This window comes from Castor canadensis, chromosome 9, assembly GCF_047511655.1.
Source record: "Castor canadensis chromosome 9, mCasCan1.hap1v2, whole genome shotgun sequence".
Lineage (NCBI taxonomy): Eukaryota > Metazoa > Chordata > Mammalia > Rodentia > Castoridae > Castor > Castor canadensis.
In genome coordinates, this window is record NC_133394.1 from 81,354,121 (window position 1) to 81,380,439 (window position 26,319).

Consider the following 26,319-nt stretch of genomic DNA (forward strand, 5'->3'; position numbering starts at 1 on the left):
TGCCCTCATGTGTGTATATGAGTGTATGTGTGTGCATGTTTGTGTGTGTGTGTGTGTGTGTGTAAGAATTTTGTCACCCCACTCAATCGCCTACCTCACCTAATATCAAATGATATAGGGTAAGCTTGTCAGAAAAAATACAGAATACCCAGTTAAAGTTGAAAATTAGAAAAATAGTGAATCATTCACTTAGTGTAAGTATGACCCAAATATTTTACAAAGGCCAAATATTCCTAAGGCACACTTGTACTAAAAATTATTCATTTTTCATCTGAAATTCAAATTTAACAAGTCTTTTATTTATATTTTTAAAGTCTGGTAATTAAAAGTCATTTATTCCCCTAATACACATGGCTGATACTGCCCACAATTATGACAAAATATTAGTTATACCAATATACCCAGGAGAAAATGTTTACGATTTCTCTGAGTTTTAAGCCATAGTGTAAATAAACTTTTGTCCCTTAGCTGAATTGCTCCCGCACTTGTTTCACCTTTATGCATTCTCCACATCTCCCTTTTCTTCTTAATTATAACACACTTGAAGAACTGCATTTTTATTGGTGATAAAACCCATAGATAGAATATGCATATAAGTCACATAAAAATAGAGGATGTTAATTGAGCCTGATATACAGTGTTGGATAGGTAGTTTGATTAAGGGACTACATATTTGTTGCATATGGTATCAGTAATGTCAATGAATCTCTTCCTAGAAGTACTTCTTGTACAAAGGGTATGTTTAGCCAGTTAGCAATAGTACAAACATGCTACAAATGCCATTTATAGAGCTACAACCTTAAAACAATCTAATTCCATTTCATGGATTGGTGCACTTCTTGATAAATGGCCCTGGTTTGCAATGACATTTCAGAAACATACCATGGAAAAGCAACAAGAAGCCATTACTCGCAGAAGCAATTTTAGAAAATCACTTTGGAACAGAAGCACCACTCCACATCATAATATGCACATTTATTATATTGCACTTTCCTGAGTTGTACGCTGAAAATGGCAGCCAGATGCCATGAAAGAATGGGGAATTCATCCCAGGCTGGGCCTTCACTGATGGTAGTAGTAATTTTGACCATCATAGCCTTGCCCCTTGTAGTAGCTGTACTCGTCCTCATACGCTCGGTAAGTGTCCCCACGAGGTTCCCCATTCTCATTGTCATAGACTTCATATCCATTGTCATACTCATTGTTGCCTATTTGTTCATACTCTCCCTCATAGTCAACGGTGGTGGTTTTGCCAAATGGTGGGGAGGTGGTTCCATAGACCTCCTGTGGGGGAGTTGTAGGTTCAAAGCCACCATTTGGAGAAGTTGTTGTCTGAAAGCCAGCAATAGTGGCAGTGGTTTCTCCTGCACTGGTTCCAGTGACACTTTCTTCTTCGCCCTCTTCTTCCCCATTGTCTCCACCACCATTGCTTTTACCATTTTCTACCTCTGTACTGTTGGTGCTGGTGCCATTTATGCCTTGTTCATTTTCATCTACTTCAGCTTCATTTTCTTCATTTTCATTTTCTTCCTCTTCTTCTTCTTCATCACTTTCCTTCACTTTTTTAGCCTTATTTCCTATACCCCCAGCCTGAAAGAAAAGGTTTGAAAGAATTCAAATCTAGGTGTGAAAAACTTTATACTTAAAGCCATCACCTCATCTAGTACAGTGCTCTGTAGTGACAACCTTGTTCTTGATACCATTTTAAATTGAAGCCAATTTAATTTACAAAAGAATTGATGAAGGTTTTAAAAATTCATAATAAGTACCTTCATAAAGGGTTTTGATTGGGGGAGATGTGCCTGTTAAGTCTTCACTGGAGTACACTTCCTAAAGTTTTGCCACTCACCTTCACTCTCTTGGATTCCTCTCCCCTGAAATGCAATGGTACCTCTCAGGAACTTGGAACCATTTTTCTATCCCTGTCCTTCGTCTTCTGCTATAATGTATAAAAGTCAGTGTAGTAACATGGGAAGAGAATTTGACTGGGAGAAGCTCTTTCTTCATTTTTAAACAGAGAAATTATATTTGTCCATCAATTAATGAAGATATATAAAATACTAGGTGTACAGTGTTGGGAAAATCTTAGAATTCAGTAGAGAAATGAATACAGAATTAAGATTTTGGGGGAATGACTACCTTCTTAGGAAGCTGGATTGCAGCGAACCCTACACTCTCTGTTCCAGGAGTGATTTCTTCCCCATAGCCAAGAGTTACAGTAGAGAGTGTGGAATTCTCAGCCTCAGATTCTTCATCTTCATTTCCATTGGAGTCTTCATTGTTTTCTTCTTCATTTGAGGTCTCCTGGTGAAAATAATCCATAGCAAGAAACCTTATTTTGGCTGGAAAATTACTAAGATTGGTTGATAGTAGGAAGCATGGCTTGGAAAGTCTTTGGATCCTTCAGCTCGCTTATCACTCTGCCTCTATCTGCACTTCTTATTTCTAAGAACTTCAGGTATTTCATTCTGTTTACCACATTATAGTGTGTTAGTCATTTTTGCCTTCTATTTTACCAACTTAAGATATTTTTCAAGGTATCAGTCACTTTGTCTAGACCAAGAAGATGATTAGACACACCAAGAAATTCTCAGAGTGTATTATGTTATTGCATGAATATGTTTTTTTTAATTACCCCTCTTAAAATGAATGCTCACATGACCTGTAACATTTGCTTTTATTCCATGCTGTTAGGCAATTATTTGTTTTTGAACTAATCTCTCAATGTAATTCATACCTAATATTCAATGTCAGGTTTTCCTATCTATATAGAATTTACTTTAAATGAGTACTGGAAATTGCACTTTAAGTGTATTTTTAGAAGATTGTTATATTAGGGTAACTTTAAGACTCCAAACAAACAAACAAAACCCAGATTTAGCTTGCTTTATTATGAAAACAAAATGACTAAAGCAGAATGGTTTTTTTTTTTCATCAAATTTGTAAACTTCAAAGTTTCAAGGAAGGGTCTTGGTACTACCAGAGTCCACCCCAAAATAATTTCCAAACTAACTGTGTCTAATATCCTACAAACACTATGCTATTTTTTTTTTTCATTTTATGACTTTCAAACACAGATTAAACCTTTTGGTGGTAACAGGAGAAATTATTACCAGCCTTAGAAAGATTCTTAGAGTAAGAGTCTATAATAGTTGGGTGCAACACACTCATCTCACAGGTGAAAAAATCCAAAATCCAGTGGGATAAATGACTTGTCTGAAGTCAAGTAAATAGCAATTAGCTGCTGGGTCATGACTAAAGGCTCAATCTCCCAACTTCCACATTTCTTCCTACAACATCTTTTCTTGTCCTAGATACCTAATTTAAGGATATTAAAAGGAAGATAGAGCAGTCTGTTGATGCATTATCTTCAAACTATTTGGTTGCATTTATTAAGGTTGAACATAGACATATCTTTTAACTCCTAAATTTCAATGTAAGACAAAATGGCCTCCAGAAATCAAAAGTATATGTTTACCAGAAGTTCTAGAATGTTCATAGCAGCACTCTTTGTAACAGACTTAACTTGGAACTGCCCAAATGCTACTCATCAGAAAAGTAGTACTTTGTAGTACATTCACATAATGAAATACTGACAGTAAGAGTGAACTGTCTACAACTACAAAACAATATGGATGAATCTCTGAAGGGGAGAGCAGAAGCCATATACAAAAAAGTGCATGCCATATAATCCTACGTATATAGATGTATGTATATAGGTATATATAATATACAAAAAAGACAGAAATAACTCATCTGTTAGAAGTCAAAGTAGTTGTTGCCCTTGGTGGGGGTTAGTGAATGAACAGAGTGGAGTACAAAGCATGAGCTGCTTTTTGATATGAGTGCTGATTTTACTTGTGTGTTCACTTTCTGGAATTTCAATGAGCAATCAATTTTATTATGATAATTTTATTATGTGTATTTCAATATGAAAAACTTTTTAAGTGAAGCTGAATAGTTTAGGAGTAGGGAAAAACATATATTCTTCAAATAGAAAATATGGGTAAGTACCTTCCTCACGAAAATGCAGTTCCTGGGGATTCTTTACTTAACCTAAATTGAGAACTAAATTTTAGGGAAGAAGTCATTCCAGAATTTCTTCATGATGAAAGATTCCCAGTTTTATTCACTCACTTTTCCATGATTGTTTTTACTAAATGATTTTTGATGCTTTTATTCCTCTGAACTTTCAAAACAAAACCACCAAATATTTACTGGGCACTGTAAATGTATCAGAAATTACGCAAGGCAGTATGAGGAAATACAAAGGAGGGTCCAGCACAGTACTTTCCCCAAAGATAAATTCTAAACTATGGTCCACTGAGTCAAGAAGTGTTTGTAAATAAGTCTGGGAGGATCATAAATGTTCAGAGATGGATAAAATTTTGAGTGTGCATGATTTCATAAGAGCTCCATGGGGAGCTTAACCTTTCTCCATCTTCAACCACCACCACCAAAAAAAAAAAAAAAAAAAGAAAAAATGAAGATCTCATGCCAAAAGGTATGCAATCTGAATGGGAAATCTAGTGGTAAAGTCAATTTTACAATCGCTGTATAGCAAATACCTATAGTTAAATGGATAACCCTAGATTAGTTCTTATTTAAGATTACTACATGAACTCCAGCCAAAATTTCATGGGATTTAGTATGTGGCATTTTTCCTGGTACTAGCTTACCATTCTTGGAAGGCCTTCCTTCAAGCTATTAATGTAATTATGGTACTAGAAATGCTACTTTTTTAAAAAGCCAAACTAATAATTCATTGTCTTTCAAGTTCCCACATCATTTTGTTTTCAAGATAGTTGAGACTTATACATGCTCCATTTTTGACAGTTATATTCTATTCATAAATACCACCTAAAATATCTAAATTTAGACAGTTCCCAAACCAGTCAACTATAATTAACTATACAAAAAAATTCATCCTAATTAGTATGTTTCCTTAGGCAAGAGGGATAGTTATAAACATAATAGTACAATTTCCAAGATATGTAGATGAATTACAGTCATCTTTAAATTTTCATTTCTATAAGAATATGAATTTTGTTAGTAGACAAAAGAACCCATTAAATTCCTATTAAAAAGAACAACCCTATCCTGTAGATTATGGAAGGCAAATGCATCCCAGTATTTCTATACAGGATATAAATCAGCTTGTCACACTACCACTGACAAAGCTGAATTTTAAAAGTTCAGCACATGGTTCAGGATTACTATGTACTTGTATTCTGCCATCAAGTTATAACCACCTAAATATAAATAATATTTCCTGCTGTTTTTAACAGATTTGGTATTTCTCCCACTTAAACTGGAGACACTTTTGCTTTTGTGTACCACTTAAGGTAATTTTAACCCCAAGCTGCAATAGTGTTTTAAACAGGCTGTTCAGTTGATTCTAATTGAAATAACATTCTACTTTTCCAAAATAGAAGACTGTGGGCCATTGGTAAGATGTCAACTCAGCTATTTGCTGAGTCCAGACCAGTAGACTAGTTTCCTATTTGGAGTTTTTTGTTTGTTTGTTATTTTTTTGCTGCCTGGCTTGTCATGAAAAGAATGCTAATTTCTTACCTCTTCTTCCTCCTCCTCTTCTGAACTATCACCATATCCATTTTCTTCAGAAGAGTCACTATTTCCCTAAAAAAGATAGATGCATATATATATGCATAGATACTCAACAGCATTAAAATTTCCTTTTAATCAAAATAATATAAAATACACACAAAGATTTACTTGAACTACTTATTGTCATCTTGATTGATTGATTTACTTAGAAAGGTCTTATGCTAGTGAACAAGATATGAGGCCATTGGGCATACATGAAATGAGGTGAGAGAAAAAGAGGCATTTTACAATGATCAAGATGTAAATTGGGATATTTTACTTTCAATCCCCAAAGCCTTGACAATTGCTGAAAATTTCTGTATGTAAAAACTCAAGTAATGAATGACAGAACTGTTTCATTCTGAAAGAATGAAGGAATGATTTGGTCCAATCTTTTTATTTTTCAGAGAAAGAGGCAGAAACCCCCAAAGTTGTGATTTTTCCCAACAAATCAAGCAGATCTTAAACTAAGTCAGAGGTCATTGTTTTATTTCTCTCTGCAAAGCGTAAACAAAATGATGATTTAGCTTATTGCAATATATAAGTCGTAATTAGGTGATTCTTTTAAATAATGAGGTTCCCAGTGAATCTAAATTAGAATTTGATTTAAAGATATCTGATTTAAAGAACTTTTGTAAATGCCACAATGTACTCCCACCCAGCACAACAATTAAAAATGGAAAATTTTAAAAAGAAAAGAAATTAAATTTGTGTTATTAGTGTCCATCAATTTAATTAAAGCTAATTTTAAAGATTACGTTAATTTATATACACAAGATAAATTACATAGGAGAAAAATGTATTCATTTACTCATTTAGGAGACTTACAGAGAACCATCCCTCTAAAGATCTTGGCATTGAATAAGATTAAATCAAGGATTCTGTATATGAAAAAGTCAATTACAAGTTAATGAGCTGTTACTCTTTTTGTAGTGGTGGTGGGAGGGAGGGCATTGTGGATTAAACCCAGAGCATTGTGCATGCTAGAAAAGCACTCTATCATTGAGTCATATCTCAAGCCCAAAATTTACTAGTTTTTTAAATGAAATGTAAATCTAGATATCTGTTATGAGAATCTTCAAAACAGTACAAGGAATTATTTGTCTTCCTACCAAAGATAACCCAAACTGAATTTCCCTTTCCTTTCTGCATCCAGCCGATATCAAATGGCTCCCCAACTTCAGATTCTGTCTTCTCCTGCCCTGCAAATTTCAGCTTTGTTTCTGAGAATCAGTTGCATACCTTGCATTTGGAGAATATGACTGCAGAAGAAACTTTAACCTATAGGTTTGACATTGGGTTGGAGACAACACATCCTTGTCCTCCTCAGGGTCGTCCCTGTTGACCTAATTCTTCAGATGGCCACATCTGAAGTAATCCCTCCACACTAGGGAGGGGATTACTTGTCCCCTTGAGCCAAGAACAACCTCAAGTGGAAAAAAGAATAACTGGACCTGCCTTTTACTACCATGACCTTAATGGTGTGCCTTCCCTTGCCCAGAGGGTAAATACAGCAGATTATTACATTTGAGCTATTTCTATTTGTTAGTTAAATTAAATATAGAAGATAGTATATTTATACAATCAGAGCTGTTTTTTAAGTGGTGGTGTTTCAGCCATTTTCAATGCTTTCTTGCCTCTAGCTTTCTCCCTATCCCAACCCCATCACTCTTCCATCAGTGTCTGCAGTGAGAAACATTTATGAGCTATATGGAATAACTTGAAACTAGCATTTGCTTTTTTCCCTTTCTTTCATTTATACCTTCTTAGCAATCTGTCATTAGGTCCTACTGGTCTTCCAGAACTTATTCTAATACTTACATAGATATATGAAGGATATGTAGATATATAGATACATGGAAGACTTCTTTAATGGAAGACAGTTCTGAAAACCCACATCTGTATCTTAACTGCATCAGGTAAAAGAAATATAAGAAGAAATTCTTGCCCTCTAAGAGTTCACATGCCAATCAAATATCATTTGAATAATAAAAGATAAATTTTCAACTAGAACAACTTAGGTTATTAAGCTTACTTGTACTTTCATATAGTCTGGCAGATTGATAAACTATAGTAGGCTGCTGATAGTTTTGTAATCCATATGACATATTTCATGCAAGTTGGTATTTTAGAAATGAGTGTATATAAACATAGATTTGTTTGAATAAAACATGAATTTCAAAGCCAATACAGCTTAATGCAATTAGAGATGACAATTTTGAATATTAAAGACTTCAGTTAATTTAATTCAGAGAAATAAAACTTTGTAAAGTAGGAGAGTAGTCATAAACATTTCAGACAGTTGGATTAAGAAATGTATTTTACTGTCTGTTTTAAAATAATGATCTTACAAATTCTACATTAGTTTAGACAAAGCCTTATTAATATAATATGAGAAAAATTTGTATATTAAGATGTATGACCTTTGAGTCTATTTGATACTAAGAACTAACTTCTAATATCATTTCACTGTGGAATTTTTAATTGGACTACACATATGTATCTATAAAAATAACTAGGTGGGAATGTGTATAACTAAATATCAGATATTTCAGAAATATTGAGGATCTGATCAGAAACTAGAATTTATTATCATCATTTCTGACCAGATCGTTTCTGTTTAGTTTAAGAAAGAGGACAAACTTCCAAATGAGCAGTGTTTATTTCTGGGCCTGAGGTAAGCCAAGGAATGGAAGATAATTCTGAAAACCCACAGCTCTTGTATCATTTATGCTCATATTTTTGTGGCCACACAAATTCCCCATAATTATTATGGTGCTAGGAATACTTGAAGATTGCCATTTCCTAGCATTGTTAGAGATGGGTTAGCCTGACAGACGGTGAGATATGATGCCAAGCCACTGTGCTGAGGTAGCGTTTTCAGCGTCCTGACTGCCTTTAGTGTCTCAGGAGTCCTGGGTCAAATGGTGCATAATTGGTGCTCTGAACCTAACTGTATAGTCATAAAAATAGTGCAAGTCTGGTTTGCTGTATATTTAAAATCAACACCACACCCTCCAGTTGTCAAAAGTCCTCTTCACAGGTAACCCAGCAAAAATGGAAACTTTTATTTTTAGTTTTAGTTACTTTCCTTTTTGTTTGCAAACATTAAGGATGGTTTATTTTTTTCACAGGCTTTTTAGTACACTTCCTGAATTTCTCTCTGCAATTTTTAGGCCACCTTTGTGATATAATTATACTCCAATGTATCACCTATGGTGTTAGTCACCCACACAGGTTAAAGGTTCAGGAAGTCTTAAGCAATTACCATTGATTACCAAGGTTGTTGTTTTAAGTCTTTGGTGTTTGAAGTCAATTCCCTGTTCTCAGTTAGAGGACTCTGAATTATAAGATGTAAAACAGCTGTATGACAGCACTGACTCAACTGTAATGACAATTGGTGAACTCATAACTGTCTTAATCATCAGCAATGATAAAATGAACCAGTTTTGCCATCATGTCTCCTAAAACACCTGAACGTACTATAGCATGATATTTGTTTTAATTATATCATCCTAGATTGGGCCCAGATGATTTTACTCTGTTCATAGCTCTACTTTAAAATAAAAATTAGAAATAAACTTTATTTTATCATATTTAAAACAAGTTTTCCATACTAAGCAGTTGCTCTGGCTCAATTTTATTGAGAGTTGAACTTAGGTGTTCTGATATTAAATTTGATCCCTTTTAAACTGTAATAGGTGAAAAGGAAAATTAACTTCTGCTTACCTGAACTGGAAATCTTTTCAGAGGAGGATAAAAGTAGGCATGCTTGTAAAGATAATATCGTGGCCTGTACTTAAAAACCTGTGCAAACAAAATTAACGTCATATTCATGATGAATGTACAACAAATCGAGAATTACTACAGGCCAGAGAAGTATGCTAAAGTTAGGTACCCCATTTTCTTCAGAATCTTCTAATTTGACGCTTCGATGCAAATTTTTCATCTGTTTAAAAGAAAATTCAATTATTACATATCTTTTTCTTTACATAAAATGACAAAATTGGAAAAAGAAACTATGGGTTTTTAATAAAGAACTTACTGAAAAAGCACAGGCCATTCCCAAAATGCTGAGCAAAATGAGAGCAGTCTTCATTTTGGTGATTTTTTCTGGAATTAATAAAGTGGTAAGACCAATAAATACAAAAAGCATTTATTAATGCTTTTTATTTATTAAATAAATTTATTTATTAAATAAATGTTTTTATTTATTAAAAACAGTTTAAGTACATAATTTTTTACTCATACTCAAAGATGAAGTATTTACCTTACTTTTGTTTCTGTCTAATTATCATTTGGACTAATTAGAACTAAATTTCTGGGCTGAAGGTATAGCTTAAAAGTAAAACATTTGCATAGCATGTGCAAGGTCCTGGGTTTAATCCCCAGGAACACACACACAAACTCTGCATTTATTTTCAAATTCTTCCTTCCACTTAAACTGTTGAAGAGTGACTTTGCCCACCTTTTTGAACAGTCTTGAGTTGCACATTTAATTTTAGTCTGTTTTGCTGTGATTTGTCATGGAAGATCATTACACCACTGAAAGGAGTTTTGAATACTCAAAGTTTCACACTGGGGGAGGTGGCCTCTCAGTAGCATTGACAAGGGAGTGTCAACTTAGTGGAATGAATTGTTAGTGTACTTCTCTGCCCTGTTCATTTATAATTCAAACCCAAGCAAATCTGAATATACTTAAATGGTGACTTGAATGCAATGAGCAACCAGAAGTTTCCAGCTGCCATGCATAGATTTCAAACTAACAGTTAATTTGTACAATAAGGGGTAGAAGGCATTTTTCTATGACTATCTTGGAATAGTGTGTGTGTGTGTGTGTGTGTGTGTGTGTATGAGAGAGAGAAAGAGACAGGCAGGCAGACAGACACAGAAAGACAGACAGAAATAGAGAGAGGAGAGAAATGATCCACAGTACATGAAATACTATCCTCAGGACATGTAGCAGCCAAGTGCTTGCCTAAAAATGATTCTATGAGAAGAGATCTTCAGAATCTTGTGGTGAGATGTCAGGGACAAATTTCCTCAAATTAGATGTTCTCCAGCTCTATTTAAGCTTTTCATCAGTTACTATGGAGACTGAAATAGAATGGATCAGAGGTTCTTTGGGGTAGGGGGTGGTAGCTATGGGTGGAGATTTTGATTCTATAGAGATGCAGCTCTAAGGTGGGGACAGTCCTGAACAGTCCTGGGGTTTCAGCAATGCAGGGATCTTCGGTTCCACAAAGATTCCTCATAAGTAAAAAGAAGAGAGTGAAATTTTACCATTTTCCATTTCTACAAATTGAAAATTCTATCATGTAGAGGTTGAAGACTCTTGACTGAGAGCCTAGTGACACTTGCATTTGTGTACACATTAACTGATGGAGCAATCTCATGCCTGCAGACAGTTTGGCAACATTTTAGAAGCAACATATAATGAAGAGGCCAATTTCCCATAAAAACACTTCAAAAAGTAGTCTTTCAAATGACAAAACCCATGTCATCTACTGTGCCCTGTAGGTAGGTTTCAAATTTTATTCTCATCACTCAGGAGTCATCACATGCATACTGAGCATCTGATACTCAGTAAACATTGAGCAGGATTTGGCATGAGGCCACCTTGGACCCGAGGTCACACTCGGTTATTGTGACCAAGTGGCTCTTTGGATTTTGATGCTTAGATGCTTCCTCACAGACCCCTCTGTCTTAGTAAATGGTTTTGATGAGCACGTGGGCATAAAGAGGCTTTGTTCCTGAAGAGGACTCTACCTGTTTAAGAAACTTTAATGACAGTTGGGGTGTTCAAAATAATAAACTGATTTTTGCTGCCCCTGGTGGAGCCCATCAGCAAGCAGGAAGATTATCACTTTGTAGCTATGAAAATAATTAGAATAGTTATAATATTTAAAGAGCTAAAAACTTAAATGCACAGAACTGTAGAATGAGTTGTGATGACATAAATTTCTCATAACACATCATAAAATAACTAGATGACACTATTGGAGGGATAAAAAATATTTTTGAAGAACCAAATGATTCATGTAGACAGAAACTGGCTGCCTACCTAAAATAAATCTCATTTTATTTACTTCATGATTCACCAAAAAACAAAGACCTCTATAGTGCCCAGGGCTGACTAAGAAAACAACTGAAACATCCTTAAATGACCATTTTAAGAATCTAATTACAAGCTTTTATTGGGAAGAGCACGACAAGGTACCAAATTACTTATTTCTCTAGTACTTTGTATTTTCCATACTGATTTTAGAGCTAAAACATATTAATATTTTGAGCCTTAATGTATAACATATTGAAAAAATATTATATATGATTGAAATACAAACTAGGAATAATTTATGGAGAAATCTGAATATATCTAGGCAGATTTGCAAATATAAAATAGTATTTTGGTCAGGTTATATTCAATAGATCAGAATGAGAAACAGTTGCCTATTATGTGCAGAAATAGAAAGTAAGAAGCATAATTATTAAGGGTTTATTTACATACCTAAGTTAACAAGCTCAGTCTTTTGAGAAGAATCTAAAATCAGAGATACTCATTTAATAGTAAGCAAATGTTAAATCACATAAGCTATGCTACACAGTGCAATAAGATGCATATTTAATTGCAAATTCAAAGTCGAGCCCAGAGATGTAAACTTGGAGTGTCTAACTGTAAGATAACGAAGTGTCAAATCTTACCCTTTGGCAGTTCTGGGGAGAGGAGGAGGCTCAGTGAGTGAGTGACACAGATTGTTTGCTCTGCTCTCTCACTCACTCATTCACTTGCTCTTGCTGGCTATAAACCCTTCTTTGCCTTCCATCAGCCAATCACTGTCGTGGCCAGGGTGATGTCAGAATGAGGCTTTCTCACCCGAAAACCCCCAAACTTCAACACTTTTTCAAGACACAGGCTCAGTTGAATAAACATGAAACGTGGTTCCAGTGCCAAGAGGTTTGCATTGTGGAATTTAATTGAAGGTTTAGATGAAGATGAATAGTTTGAGTTCTGAATATATATAATAATATACTGGATTTGAATTAAAATAAATAGCAAAGGATTTAGCCATTTAAAAATTTCATAATTAGACAGGTTTTCACTATGTTGAAAGAAAGGAAAACTTACTGGCATTAAATGCAATCCTACATTAGCTAAAAAAGAAATGAAATAATAAGGAAAAGGACTTTATGCTCCATAATATTTTTACTATCAATTATTTTATATTGCTTCCTGAAATAAGCTTCAGTGGCTCATAAATTAAAACCAACACAATTAAATCAGTCAGACTTATAAGATGTATTTGCTACAGCACAATGCTGAGTAAAAGCTAAGTTTTGAGGACCCTGCTTCTGAGAGGCAGATTTCATCTTTTATTTTGTGAAATAAAATTCTTTAGAACATGCATTTTGTGACTCCTTCTGTGCAAATGAGGTTACCTCATTTTATTTTTTTGGGCTTGTGTATACCGTTTTCTATTCATTTTCATATTTAATTTCTTTCCAATGAGTAAAGAGAAAAATTACAAGGGCTGGCGGAAGCAAACAATTGTCATGATTCATGAAAACCAAACCCACAATAAATGGACTGACAGTCTGAAGTACTGATTTTTTTAATTTGCAAAGAGAAATATAACTTAGTACTTTGGATACCCTTTGTCCAGTCTACTTCACAAAAATTAGAGAAACCAAAAATTAACAAATATCACTATTTAGTTGTATGCCAGTCAATCTTTAGTGTTTGGAAAATTTATCTAAAATATTTCAAGTTGTTTAGAAAATAGAATCAGAAGAAGAGAAGTTGATAGATTCTTTCAGTTCCATCCAAGCCTGTGAATTTAGTTCAGCTTAACACTCTTCGAATTGCTGAGCTTTCTACTGAGCCAGGCCATGTTGTAGGATGTGGGGAACCAAACAAGAAAATTTTGGTTCTTGTCTTTAAAATTCTTCCCAGTTGTGAAGGGAAAAAAGCATATAGCCATAAGGCACAGATGCTGAGATGTCTACAAGGGTCCCAGGTGCTGATAGTTTATTTTCACTGACAACAGAGCCATGGAACAGCGTCCTTACACCCTGCAGTGTCAAGAGGGCAGAGGTTATCAAGAAGGAAAAGGGAAGTATTCCTGGGAACGAACTCCACATAGCACCACTTCATATTTAGTGCATGCCCATACGCTAGCCGTTCCCTGTGCTATCTCACTCATTCCTCACACGCAGCAAACACGCATTGTTGCCATTATGCAGGTTAGGTTAGGTAAATAGTGGTAAGTGCGCCTTGGACTGCATATGTGGTCAGTGGGGAAATCAATGGATCAAACTCAAGTCTATCTAACTCTAGAGCTTGCACTTTTTTTCCCCAGTGCCGAAGGACTGAACTCAGGGCCTCAACACAAGCACTCTGCTACTTGAGTCATGCACCCAGTACTTTTGGTTTTAGTTTTTTTTTTTCAAATAGAGTCTTTCATTAACTTTACCAGGGCTGACTTTCATCCACGATCCTCCTACTATGGAATCTCATGTAGCTGGGATAATAGGCGTTTCCCACCATGCCCAGCCCCTACAACTCCTACGTTTAATCACTGCCTACCTTTGCTGTCACAGTCAGACGACTTCAATAATTCCATAGGCTGGAATTCAGTGAGCAGATGTAGTGTTGATAAGATTGGTCAGACAGCAAAGTCAAGTGATGGAGAGAGCTATAGGTTACAAGTGGAGTATGAAATCCATCCTAGACATTGAGAATACCAGAGTTAGAGCAGAAAAACAACACCTTTAGATTTTCAGTTTGGGGAAAAAAAGTCTTTTGATGATGTGGCAAAAGTGGTTGAGAAAACCAAGACTGTTACAGAGGAGGAACTTGAAATGGCTGTCGTCATGGTCCTAGAAGGCAAAGATGAAGGTCTGAACTTAAGCAGTAGGATTTGCTCCTGAGGGGAGCAAATGTGAGGGAGATTGCATAGATAAAATTAGTAGGACACAATGAAAATAAGAGAAGCCTAGGATGCCTTTTGGATTTCTGGCCTGGATGATTTTGTGAGTTATGGGACCATATCTTATGCAATACCTAATAGAGTACCACTATGCTACAGTCACTCAGGAGGCATCTGTTGACAGTGATGTAATCATATAATGAAAGGGGTGGAGGCTGAGAACCAAGACTGGAGTTTTATTCTTGAGTTTCCCACTAACTTGATTCTACCACTCAACCACTTTGAGGTTTCACTTTAATTAAACTTTATAAAAAATGAGGATGTTTTCACCAAAGTTTAAAAAAAGATCAGCCATTGCGTGCCTTCATTGACCATAGAGCATTCTGTCAAATAACTGAATGTGAATTTGGTCAAGCCTCTCTATCTACCAGGTTAGAGGAAATTCAGGTATAGAAGAACATGTGAAATGACAGGATGGAATACATTATTCAGCAAAAGTCAGATGGTTGCAAACTTTATTAGACACACCTGGTTTCTCCAATAAAGTAGCAGGAAAAATGAAATAGAAGGGGAAACTATAGTTTAAAAAAGACTCCAGCTACAAATATAAAGCGAAATACAGAATGCTATCCAGGTATTATATGGTATTAAGCAATTTCTATTAAATTTTTAGGCATGATATTATAAAATATTTCTTATCTTTTGAGATGAAACAACTATCTGGAGTGGAGACAATGTAGGGTGGCCATATTAATGGTAATGGGAACAATTTAACTGGTTCATAATACTTCTTTCTGCTTCTAAGTATGTTTCAAATGGTCTATAAACAGATTTTTTTGGCAGTACAGGGGTTTGAACTCAGGGTCTTCCACTTGCTAGGCAGGCGCTCTACCACTTGAACCACTCTGCCACACCATAAACAGATTTTTTAAAAGGAAATTATTAAAGTAGATGATCTATAAGGTCTTTTCGATTTCTAATATTCTATGACCTATTTTTAGTACCTTATTAAAGGCTGTATATCCTCCAGTAGTCCTCTAGCTCTTAAACTGTTTAGATTCATTCATGTTTTCTCACTGCATGAGAAAGGATAATGCTAGAGGAAAGGATAGTGCTAGAGGAAAAAGTACAGATCCTTACTAGCTTTGATTTTTATAATCAGGGTTGTCCCAACACTTTTAACTGCAATGTCCATTATTGTGGCACTTCTTTTCATTTAAGCAGGTTGATTAGATAGGATATGGACATACATTCATTTCACTGGCGCGCCATGATCAACTGCTCTGCAAAATGAGTCATTTCCGGAAAAACCTACACTCAATTGAGATCCACCCTCTTTCTTACCTGCTGCATGTACTCAGCTGTGCACCTATTAGCACTGTCTCTTCATTTCTTTGGAAGCCAACCTTCTCAACCTTCTCCCTTCTTTCTTCTTGCTTTAGTTTTCTTCAAAGTCCTCATTACTACTTGTCACGCTATAGTACTGATGTTCTAATCCTGGGAACTTTGCTCAAATTCATGGTCACAGAATTGAGAATCAAATATTAGGGTAAAGTCTTGGTTTTGTCTCCTGATAGCTTTTATTTTGTCAATTTTATAAGTTTTAAAATTTTTTTTACTATGGTAAGAATGCAAAACATTAGGTCTCCCTTCTTAACTCTCACAGTCCTGTTAAATACAGGTGCACTGTTATATGGCAGATCTCTAGAACTTACTCATTTTGCACAAACTGTTTTATCTGCTGATTTGTAATCCACATATCATCTCCTCTCCCATCCCCTCACCACCACCAATTCACTCTCTGATTTTATGAGTTTGACTATATTTTAAAATCTTATGTTAAGTGGAATCATGCAGTATTTGTTCTTCTGTAACTGACATGTTTCATTTAACACAATTTCCTCATGGTTCATTTGTATTGCCTCATAGTGCATTTTTCCCTCTTTTTTAAAGGCTGAATAATATTCCACTTTGTCTATATCATATTTTATAACCATTCATTTGTCAGCAAGAATTTGGGTTGTTCCCACATGTGGCTATTATAGGCAGTGCAGCAATGAACATGGGAGTTCTAATATCTCCTCCTTTGGACAAATACCCAAAAGTAAGATTGCTGGATCACCTAGTACTATTTTTAAATTTGAGGGGAAACTTCAGTCTATTTTCCATAGGGCTGTGACATTTTACACATTGTGACTTTACAATGTGCAAGGACTCCAGTTTCTCCACTTTCTCCCAATGTTTTCTATTTTGGGTTTTTTTCTTATAGATGTGAAATATCATCTCATCATGATTTCAACTTGCATTTTCAAATGATCTATCACATTGAGTACCTTTTCATAGACTTGCTGGTTATTTGTTTCTTCTTTGGATGAATGTCTGTTCAAGTCCATGGTTCATTTTTAATTTGGGAGGTTAAGATTTTTGTCTGTTTTATTTTGGTTTTGCATTGATTTGTAGGAGTTCCTGTATAATTTGGAAATTGACCCTTATGAGATATATGGTTTGTGAATATTTTCTGCTATTCCACAAATTGTCTTCTTGGTAGCTTTTGACTTTGGACAAAACTCTCTCAACCTAAGAATACATGGCCCCTATATACTTTTTTGCCCTGGAATACATTTCAAGATGCTTTCTATAAGACCTACCAATAGCCAACGCTGAAAGAGTAGATAAATTTTGCTAAAATATTTTTCTGATAAAGTCTTTTTGCAACTTGAAAACTTAATAAGTTGAATTTTCTGGAATAAATTGTAAAATTTCTCCCCTTTTGTCATAAAAAATGCTAAATTTTTGCCATGCCAATATTATATTTATTTCTAAACCATCTGTTATTTCTCTCTTATAACCCTTACATCCAGCTTGTTCTGCCTGAAACCCAAAGGCAGTACCTGGTAAGGTGCTGACCCTCACCTGTGCAGGGTTCTTCTAGGGGGCTTGCTCTGTCATAGGCCACCACCAGGCCTCTCCTAGGCCACCTGAGGAGGTTTTATACCTTTCCTACCCATTCTGGCATTCACTCTGCCTTCTACCCAGGCTCACCTATTCAACCTTGGCCCAGCTTTTCCGTCAGTAAGTCTCTGAACCTCGGACTGCATGTAGTCAGTCAGTGGCTGCTCCACATTGAGTGCTTGGAAGCTTGAGTGATGGGGGACACAGGCGAGGTTTTATGCTCAGAATTTACAGTATGGTCAAAGATCTAGCCCCCTCTTTCCTCCAGGTCTCCTCCGTTTATGATAAGGGTAAGTAATATCCTTCCTAACTCTAACCAATTTCCCAGCAGAACCTTCACATATTCCATAAACCAGAAATAACAAATACCAAACTTGTACTTAATATAAATTCTCATTTCATGTTTATTGCAGCACTATTCACAATAGCCAAGTTATGGAAACAGCCAAGATGCCCCACTACTGACGAATGGATCAAGAAAATGTGGTATTTATACACAATGGAGTTTTATGCAGCCATGAAGAAGAACGAAATGTTATCATTCGCTGGTAAATGGATGGAACTGGAGACCATCATTCTAAGTGAGGTTAGCCTGGCCTAAAAGACCAAAAATCGTATGTTCTCCCTCATATGCAGACATTAGATCAAGGGCAAACACAACAAGGAGATTGGAGTTTGATCACAAGATAAAAGCAAGAGCACACAAGGGAGGGGTGAGGATAGGTAAGACACCTAAAAAACTAGCTAGCATTTGTTGCCCTTAGTGCAGAGAAACTAAAGCAGATACCTTAAAAGCAACTGAGGCCAATAGGAAAAGGGGAACAGGTACTAGAGAAAAGTTTAGATCAAAAAGAATTAACCTAGAAGGTAACACACACGCACAGGAAATCAATGTGAGTCAATGCCCTGTATAGCTATCCTTATCTCAACCAGCAAAACCCCTTGTTCCTTCCTATTATGGCTTATACTCTCCCTACAACAAAATTAGAAATAAGGGCAAAATAGTTTCTGCTGGGTATTGAGGGGTGGAGAGGGAGGGGGCGGAGTGGGTGGTAAGGGAGGGGGTGGGGGCAGGGGGGAGAAATGAACCAAGCCTTGTATGCACATATGAATAATAAAATTTTAAAAAATTCTCATTTCAGACCATCATGTTCTTTTACTATAATATGGTATCCTTGTGCGGTAGTGGTGGTGGTGGACGTGTACGTCCATGTCATCTGTTTTTTATTGTGATGTTCTAAAGGACAAGGTTTGCCTCTCTTTAAATTGCTTTGTGTGGAGACAGGGAAACCACATCGATGACTATTTACATGAGACTGGGAGTTCTCACAGAGTTTGACATCAGGTGAACATTAGTGAGATGTTCTTGCTTAAAGAGGAGGTCAATAAACAATGTTATTTTCAGAGGGCAGAGAGCTTCTAGACTGTTCTCCCTGACGTGCTTTCTGTATCCAAAGGAAAAGATCTGAATTTGTTTTTTCTTTCCAAACTGTCATTAGTGAAGATCAGGAAAGAGGGTTGAATCTATTATAGCTTTCCCAGGTCCTTTTCTCTCCCTTCTGTACCATCCATTTCTCCCTATTGGCTCGCTTTCTTTGGCATCTAATTTTTGAGTCTCTTCCCTAAAAAAAAGAAGAAACCTCTCTTACTCATACATGTTCCTACCTAGCTCTTTATATTTCTCTCCCTTTTCACAATAAAGTTTCTTGAGAGTTGCCAACATTTGATGACTTCATCTCTTCACCTGACGTCTACTCACTTTTCAACCTACTGCAAAAAAGCCTATGCCCAGAGCATGCATTCAATAAATATTCTTGAAAAAAATGCTTAACTGATGATGAATAAATGAAACACCATCTTATCACAATATTTCTCATTATCATTCTGCTAAAAACAAAATTAAGTTTAAAGTCTTCCTAAGGAAAGAAATTAAGCACTAAGGAATAAGATTGTGTTAGATAGGGTTGAACTCTGGAGGGCCACAAACCACTGTAATAGCTAAGAATTTTTTTCTACCACTAAAAAGGAGATTACAACCCAATGGAGCAATATTGTTCTCTTTGAAAATGGATTGTCTATAAATATTTCTTTTTGCTACAAGAGATTGAGTAAGAAACTAATAGCTCATGTAACAGAGTTTCAGACACCCACCTGTCATGTTGCTTTTCATGATTTCAATTACTCACAGTCAATCATGGCCTGAAAATATTAAGTAGAAAATTCCAGAAATAAAATTCATTAGTTTTAAATCATGCACCAATATGAATAGCATGAAGAAATTTCACACTGTCCCATTCCCTATGTCCAAGACAGGAATAAGCCCTTTATCCAGTGTAGCCACACTGTATATGCTACCTGCCTGTTAGTAGTCATATTGACTATAGACTACTGCAATGCTTGTGTCACCATTACGTAGTAATCTAATGCTACATCACAGTACATTCATTTTACTTTGACTCTTCAAGTAGACATTGTGCAGGTCACATCACCACAAGAAGAAGGAGTACAGTATAAAGATATTTTGACAGGGAGAGAGAAAAGATTTAGTACATCTAAGGTTGGATACTATTTGTGGTTTCAGGCATCCACTGGGGGTATTGGAGCATATTCCTTGAGGACAGGGGGACCTCATTTGTAAAATGAGCATGTTGCAATGAATCTGATGTCCTAAGGTTCTCAGAATTTCTTCGGGATAGGTCCAATATAGGTAGCCATTCTAAAATATGTTTCCTGAAAAGATTTTTGGCCAAAGGAATTGAAGACTTATCAAAATAACTTTTAAATATCTTCTTACCTCCCTTACCTGCCACATTTATTATCTTTGGACATGTCTTAGTCAGTTCGGGCTGCTGTAGAAGAATGCCATAAACCAAAGGGTTTAAACAAACAAGCCTCTATTTCTCACACTTTAGAGGCTGGAATCAAGGTGCCTGGAAGAAGGTGCTCTTTCTAGCTTGAAGATGGCAGCCTTTTTTATTAGCATATATTAATTGTACAAAACAATGGTTTTCACCCTTTACTATGTATAATGTAATATGTATCAGTAAAAATTAGTCCCCCTTCTCTTCCCAAATTATTGTGTCCTCACATAGTGGAAGGATGAATCTTGTGTATCTTCCTCCTTTTTGTAATAAGTAAGTCAATCCCATCATGAAGGCCTCCTCCCTCATGGCCTAATCTAATCGTAATTACCTCCCATGGGCCTCACCTCCAAATGCTATCACACTGGAGATTAAAGTTTCAGCATGTGAATTTTGAAGGGACACAGGTATTCAGTCCGTAACAAGAGGGCTTGCTCTCATTTGAGTCAAATTGAACTTTTAAAGAAAATATTAAGATATGTTCCTTGCCTTTCATTTCTCATTGCATTATAGATCCTGCCCTAGAGTTCCACTCATTCTGACAGAAGTATTTTATACAAAATTTCAAATGATAAGATTATATTTTGGGCAATCTCATGCTTTGTTTTCTAACCATCTTTTTTTTCACTTTACAGAAGTTATTTTCAATGAGATTTACAAATGTTTCTTATCAGTAGATTGATATTTTCTTCAATTTTTAGGAAATTTTTAGATTTCATTGTTACTGGAAAAAAATCACCTATAATTTTAATTATGACTTCTTTTAGGATGATGCTTTATCTCCCAATATCTAAGAGATTCTCTTTGACTTAGGTGAACTGCAGTTTCACTACCATGTACCCAATTGAGCTCATTCCATTTGGGACTGCCTGAGCTTCTATGACTTATTTCCTTTTACCAGTTTTGGAATTTTGGGGTAATTATCTTTTCATGTATTTCTGTGTTCATTCTATCCTAACTTTCCTCAAATTCTGACTAAAAAAAGTTTATTCATTCTCATTCTAAAAAAGTATTTTAAAAATGGCTCTTACTGAAAAGAGTAACTTTATAATATGAAATATACATCTGAATATTCTGTGGGGGCTTTCCCCGAAATTATCATTCAAGAAAGACGGATTTATCTTACAAATTCTGTCAGATATTATGACTTCCTTTTTTTTTTTCCAGTACTGGGGGTTTGAACTCAGGGTCTTGTCCTTACTAGGCAGACACTCTACCATTTGAGCCATTCTCCCACACACACCCCCTTTTTGATTTGGTTATTTTTAAGAGAGGGTCTTGCATTTATGTCAGGCCAGCCTGTACTGCAGTCCTCCCATTTATGCTTCCTGCATAGCTGGAATGATAGCTCCACACCCTCAACCCTCCTTTTATTGTTTGAGATGAGATCTTATGGATTTTTTGCCTATGCTAGCCTCGAACCATCTGCCTACCCATATCTTCTTCCCAAGTAATTACTTGAACCACTGGTCCCAGCCTTGTAGCCTTCCTTTATATTGAATTTAATAGCTTAAGTCAAATCTCTTGTTTCTTTTCCCAGCTACTCCAGAGGCAGGGATAGGAGGATCATAGTTCTAGACCACTCTAGGCAAAAAGTTAGCAAGACCTTATCTCATAAAACAAACTGGGAGTGGGAGTGGATAGGTGTAATCCCAATTCTCAGAAGATAGACATAGGGGGGTCTTGTTCCAAGGCTGACTTTTGGGGGAAAAGTGCAAGACCTTATTTGAAAAATGAACTAAATCAAAAGTGTATGGGGCATGACTCAAGTGGTAGAGCACTTGCTTAGCAAGTATGAGGCACTGAGCTCAAACACCAGTACTACTCTCCCAAAAATAGTAAATCTTAAGTGCTGAAAAAAAAATTGAAAAATGTATAATCTTGAAAGTTTCTGCATTCAGGAAATTTTTATGGTGATCTTGTTGAGAAAATGGAGATTGTCATTTTTCAGGGATATGAGACAAGTAACAAACAGTAAATTTATTGGCATGCTTAGACACACCAGCCTTCTAGAAAACACAGATCTCTTCCTTATTATATACCAGCCATGGTTAGAAAAACAAAGAAAGAATTCCCTTTTCTACATATGGACAACTGAGGGATAAATTTGATCTATTATTTTTGTACAATTTTCTTTGAACCTTTGTCTTTTCAAAAAGAATCAAATTTTTAATTATCAGAGAGAAAGTTTCAAGGTATTCCTTCATTATTCAATTACTTTGTGATTGGCCTACATAGTTTATGAGTGTCCTTATTGGTTTTATTACAATGTCTAATGTTTTTATCAGGTCAGCACATTCTTTGGTGAGCAATGTGAAATCTGTTCTCAGAAATCATCTCAGGGTTTCCACAAGTGACAGTCTTTCAGTTACTAGTCGGGTAATATTTTTGGTGTGACTTAGGTTTCCCGCTGTCTTGGACCTTCTGCAATGATCCACAATAATAATAGTTTGTGGGTCCACAACAAACAAATCCTTGCCAGTCTTTACTTATGGTCTTGTTGTAATTTTGTATGCAATAGCTCATTCTATTGCATCAACTGTATAGGTTACAACACTCATTGAGTTTAAAGCCAGCTGGTCACTTAGTGGACATCTATTGGAAATTATTTCAGCATTTTCTGCTTGACTGTATCCACTGTGGATTCTTAGCGATACCACTGGAAGATTGCGTTCCCTATAGACATCTCATTTTTTGGCAGGTGATTCTTTTTCATACCTAGAATTTTGTACACACTCAAAAAATTTCTAGTTTTAAGGCTTTTTCTCGTGGCATTTCCTATTTTCATCACACTTTTCTCTATTCACAAATAGATCTTCGTATTGCTGCTGTGATAGAACTATACCTGTATAAAAAACTTACTAATAATTAGTGACTGAATCGATGACAAATTTCTTATAGTACTATCTGACCTCGTTGCCAAGGATAAGATCTTCCTACTATACCATACATATCACCCCAAAGATTAAAATATTGGTTATTTAGATTAAATTTTTTAGATAGCTAAGAATATATTTCTGAGGAAGATTTTTAAAGTCAAAATGGTTATCTGTTCATTTGGATACTCTAGGCACAGCTATGTTCAGAAGGAAAGGATGAGATGATATGTCTCCTCAAGTTTTAAAATGTAAAAGTATTTTAAACAGTTTATAATAAAGTTAGATGATATAAAGTGATGATGAGTTAAAAGGTAGGCCAATATCAGAAATAAAAGAAGCACAAAATTAATAGGTCTGGAAAACATGAATTTTTGTCACTGTTAGCATCATCACCATCAAATATTTTGAAATGTCCATTTTTACCTATGTGTGGCAAAGTCCCCTTTTTTGGAAAAATAACTTCTGTATTTGAAAAATGTATATTTTATTTTAGAAAGAAATATCTTAAAAATTAAAGATGGTAGTTCCTTGATGGAAATATAAATTTTGATTAAATAGCTCAAATAGGCCAGATTAATTACCCATAGGATAAAGGAAAACGGTAAGTACAATTATAAAGTGGCACACTAGGGAGACTATTAAAAATGGGAAGATATCTGATCTCATTCTACAAACTAGAAGACATTTAAGACATGCAGAATGCCTTATTTTTCTTTAAATCTGATGAGTTGGCATCAGGAGATGATGTCCTCCTTTGGTCTTGTGGCTTTGCATCCAGGGTGGGGGTCAAGGGATCTGCCTACAATTTCAGGCTGATTCAAAACCAGAGCCAAATCCTCCTTGTAATTATGTTTTCCTGTAATAGCTCAAACGCTCTGCTCCATATTCAAATTCATACTTTATTAAGGTAAATGGGCAGAATCTTTGCTTTTGTTGGTATCAAACAGTGAGAAGCCACAAGCCAAGAGAGGCCAGAATTGGTCTTTGTGGTAGAATGAGTGTTGACCACCATGATAGAAAAGTTTCCTATGGATTTAGATATTTTAAAATTGGAAATAGAGACTATTCAAAACTAGAACAGGACCTCACAAAATAACAGGTTATTTGAGAAAAATGAAACCTAAAGGACTGCAAAGATAGCAATAGAGAGTATCAATTGAGACACTGGAACACAAGGGGACCACTGTCCAGCTCAGAGGCCCTGGGGAAGTACATTACAAGGAAAAACACCAGCAACAGCTCAGATAATGGGTGGGAGCCAAATGGTGGCAGAACAAGATGATCGAATGACTGCCTGGTGGTAAGAAAGGCACAGGGACATGCAGAGCATAACAAAGTGAAAAAAAGGGGGTGGCTTCATTCATTTCCTAAAATAAAATTCACATTTCAGGAGAGATGCGTGCAGCTGACACACCATAGCCATTTGCTCCAAATTTTGAAAAATAAAAAATTTTCTGAAATATGTTCTTGCTAAGTAGGATTCCACTGTTTCATATTCATTTTCCAAGATAAAACTAGTATAATTTATAACTAGGTTTATTGTTGAATAATTTTTTCAATTGACATTCACTTTACAATAAATGAAAAAGATATTTTAAGTACTTATGAAGTCATCTATATATCTGTAAGTTTAGGCATTCACTTTACAATAAATGAAAAAGATATTTTAAGTACTTATGAAGTCATCTATATATCTGTAAGTTTAATTACTCTTTAAGAAAACCATATCACAAATAGTATATTTGATAAATGGCTCAATTATGATGTAACAAAGTCTTGCCATTGCACTGTGAAGTCTTCATCCCATAGATCTACTCAGTGAGGAGCCAACCCCAAGTAAGCAAAATAGTTCATTAATCACTCACAAATGTACTACTCACTCTCAGAAGAATGATGAAAAAATGAAAGTTGTAGTTTTAAGGTTTCAGTTGAGAAAAAATGAGAGGTGCCATTTCCCAAGCAGAATGTGCACTGGTATCCTGTGACTAAAACAGAACAATTAATTATATTTCCTAGCTAACCCTTGCCTTTTCATTTCTTTGAAATCTCTTTTATTTTTCCCAAATTTTAATGATGGGTCTAATTGTCATAGTTGATATAAAGACTGTGAGAAGAGTATTGAATAAAAATTCCTAAACCTAAAATATTTGAAAAATTATACTGCATGGCATTTATGTGTTTTGGTTGTTTCTTCTATATAGACAAACTTAACAAATGTGACTAGTTAGTAATGTAAGAAGGAATTACATGGGTTTGCATTCCTCAAATTACATGAAATTGTCAATCAACACATTGGTCTAAACAAAACATTTACCCTTAGCACAGTAACAACAAGATTCACTCCTTTGACTATTGCTGTAAACTGCAGGGCTTCTGGGAATAAAGTCAAATACTGAACAGCAAATTTTAAATAGTATTGTGGTTTTATTAATCAATGTTAACATTTTTTTCTTATTGATAGATCACAGCTTCTATAGGTAAAACTGAATTAAGAAGGCTGAAATGAGAAAAAGAAGGAGAAAAATTCACTCTCCTGAAGACTATGTGGTGTCTCTCTTACTGGAGTATCTGCTTTTTCCATTGGGCATCTGTCAGACGTTTATGTGTTCATTTTCTTCTGTAGTCCAGATAACTCAGCAAGTTAGATTCCTGCTTCTGTACCCAATGGCTGCAAAGGCCACAAGGCAGAGGCCAAAGTACAAGATTTGCAACCTTTTAACTTCAGTTTTTCATAAGGTCCAAATTGATACTTCCATGAAACAGAAGCCAATTGTTCTCTTTGCAAGTCTGCGATGATGTAGGCAATGGATACTCCAAAGTCTCTGTTCTATCCATCCATCCATCGTTTTCAATACCTACTATGAACCAGGCATGTGTCAAATGAATGCTGGATGTGCAAAGATAATTAAAACAAAAAGGTTGTCATTAGTTTATTTGTGAAGAGGCTCACTAGTGGCACTTTAATACCTATCTTCTAAGATGTCTAAACAAACCATTAATCAATGCTTTTGAAACTATTGCTTCATTTTACTTTTTTTGCTTTCTATTTTAAAAAACAGAAAACTGAGCAAAATTAAATAAAAGAGGTACATG

General features: G+C 35.5%; 1 protein-coding gene across 2 annotated transcripts; it reads right to left on the reverse strand.

Moving 5' to 3' along the window:
• Positions 1-277: 277 nt before the first annotated feature.
• On the reverse strand, positions 278-12,423 carry Ibsp (integrin binding sialoprotein). 2 transcript variants are annotated; one of them, XM_074041073.1, is made up of 8 exons: positions 12,310-12,368; positions 12,116-12,148; positions 9,653-9,720; positions 9,506-9,556; positions 9,337-9,414; positions 5,575-5,640; positions 2,140-2,304; positions 278-1,590 (listed from the first exon to the last, which is right to left on the reverse strand). In XM_074041073.1, the coding sequence occupies exons 3-8, from the start codon at positions 9,704-9,706 to the stop codon at positions 1,063-1,065; spliced, it is 942 nt and encodes a 313-aa protein (XP_073897174.1). In that variant the 5' UTR covers positions 9,707-9,720; positions 12,116-12,148; positions 12,310-12,368; the 3' UTR covers positions 278-1,062. The 2 variants fall into 2 exon arrangements, with proteins under 2 accessions (XP_073897174.1, XP_020010775.2); XM_020155186.2 differs by lacking the exon at positions 12,116-12,148 and having other exon boundaries at positions 12,310-12,423.
• Positions 12,424-26,319: the final 13,896 nt, after the last annotated feature.

Bases quoted from the DNA above. Each gene is read 5' to 3' on its own strand.
- Ibsp (XM_020155186.2), bottom strand. From the start codon at position 9,706: ATGAAGACTGCTCTCATTTTGCTCAGCATTTTGGGAATGGCCTGTGCT. The intron at 9,415-9,505 runs GTACCTAACTTT...TTGTTTGCACAG, and splicing joins AAGATTCTGAAGAAAATGGG to GTTTTTAAGTACAGGCCACG. The intron at 2,305-5,574 runs GTAAGAAATTAG...TATTTTCACCAG, and splicing joins AAGAGGAGGAGGAAGAAGAG to GAGACCTCAAATGAAGAAGA.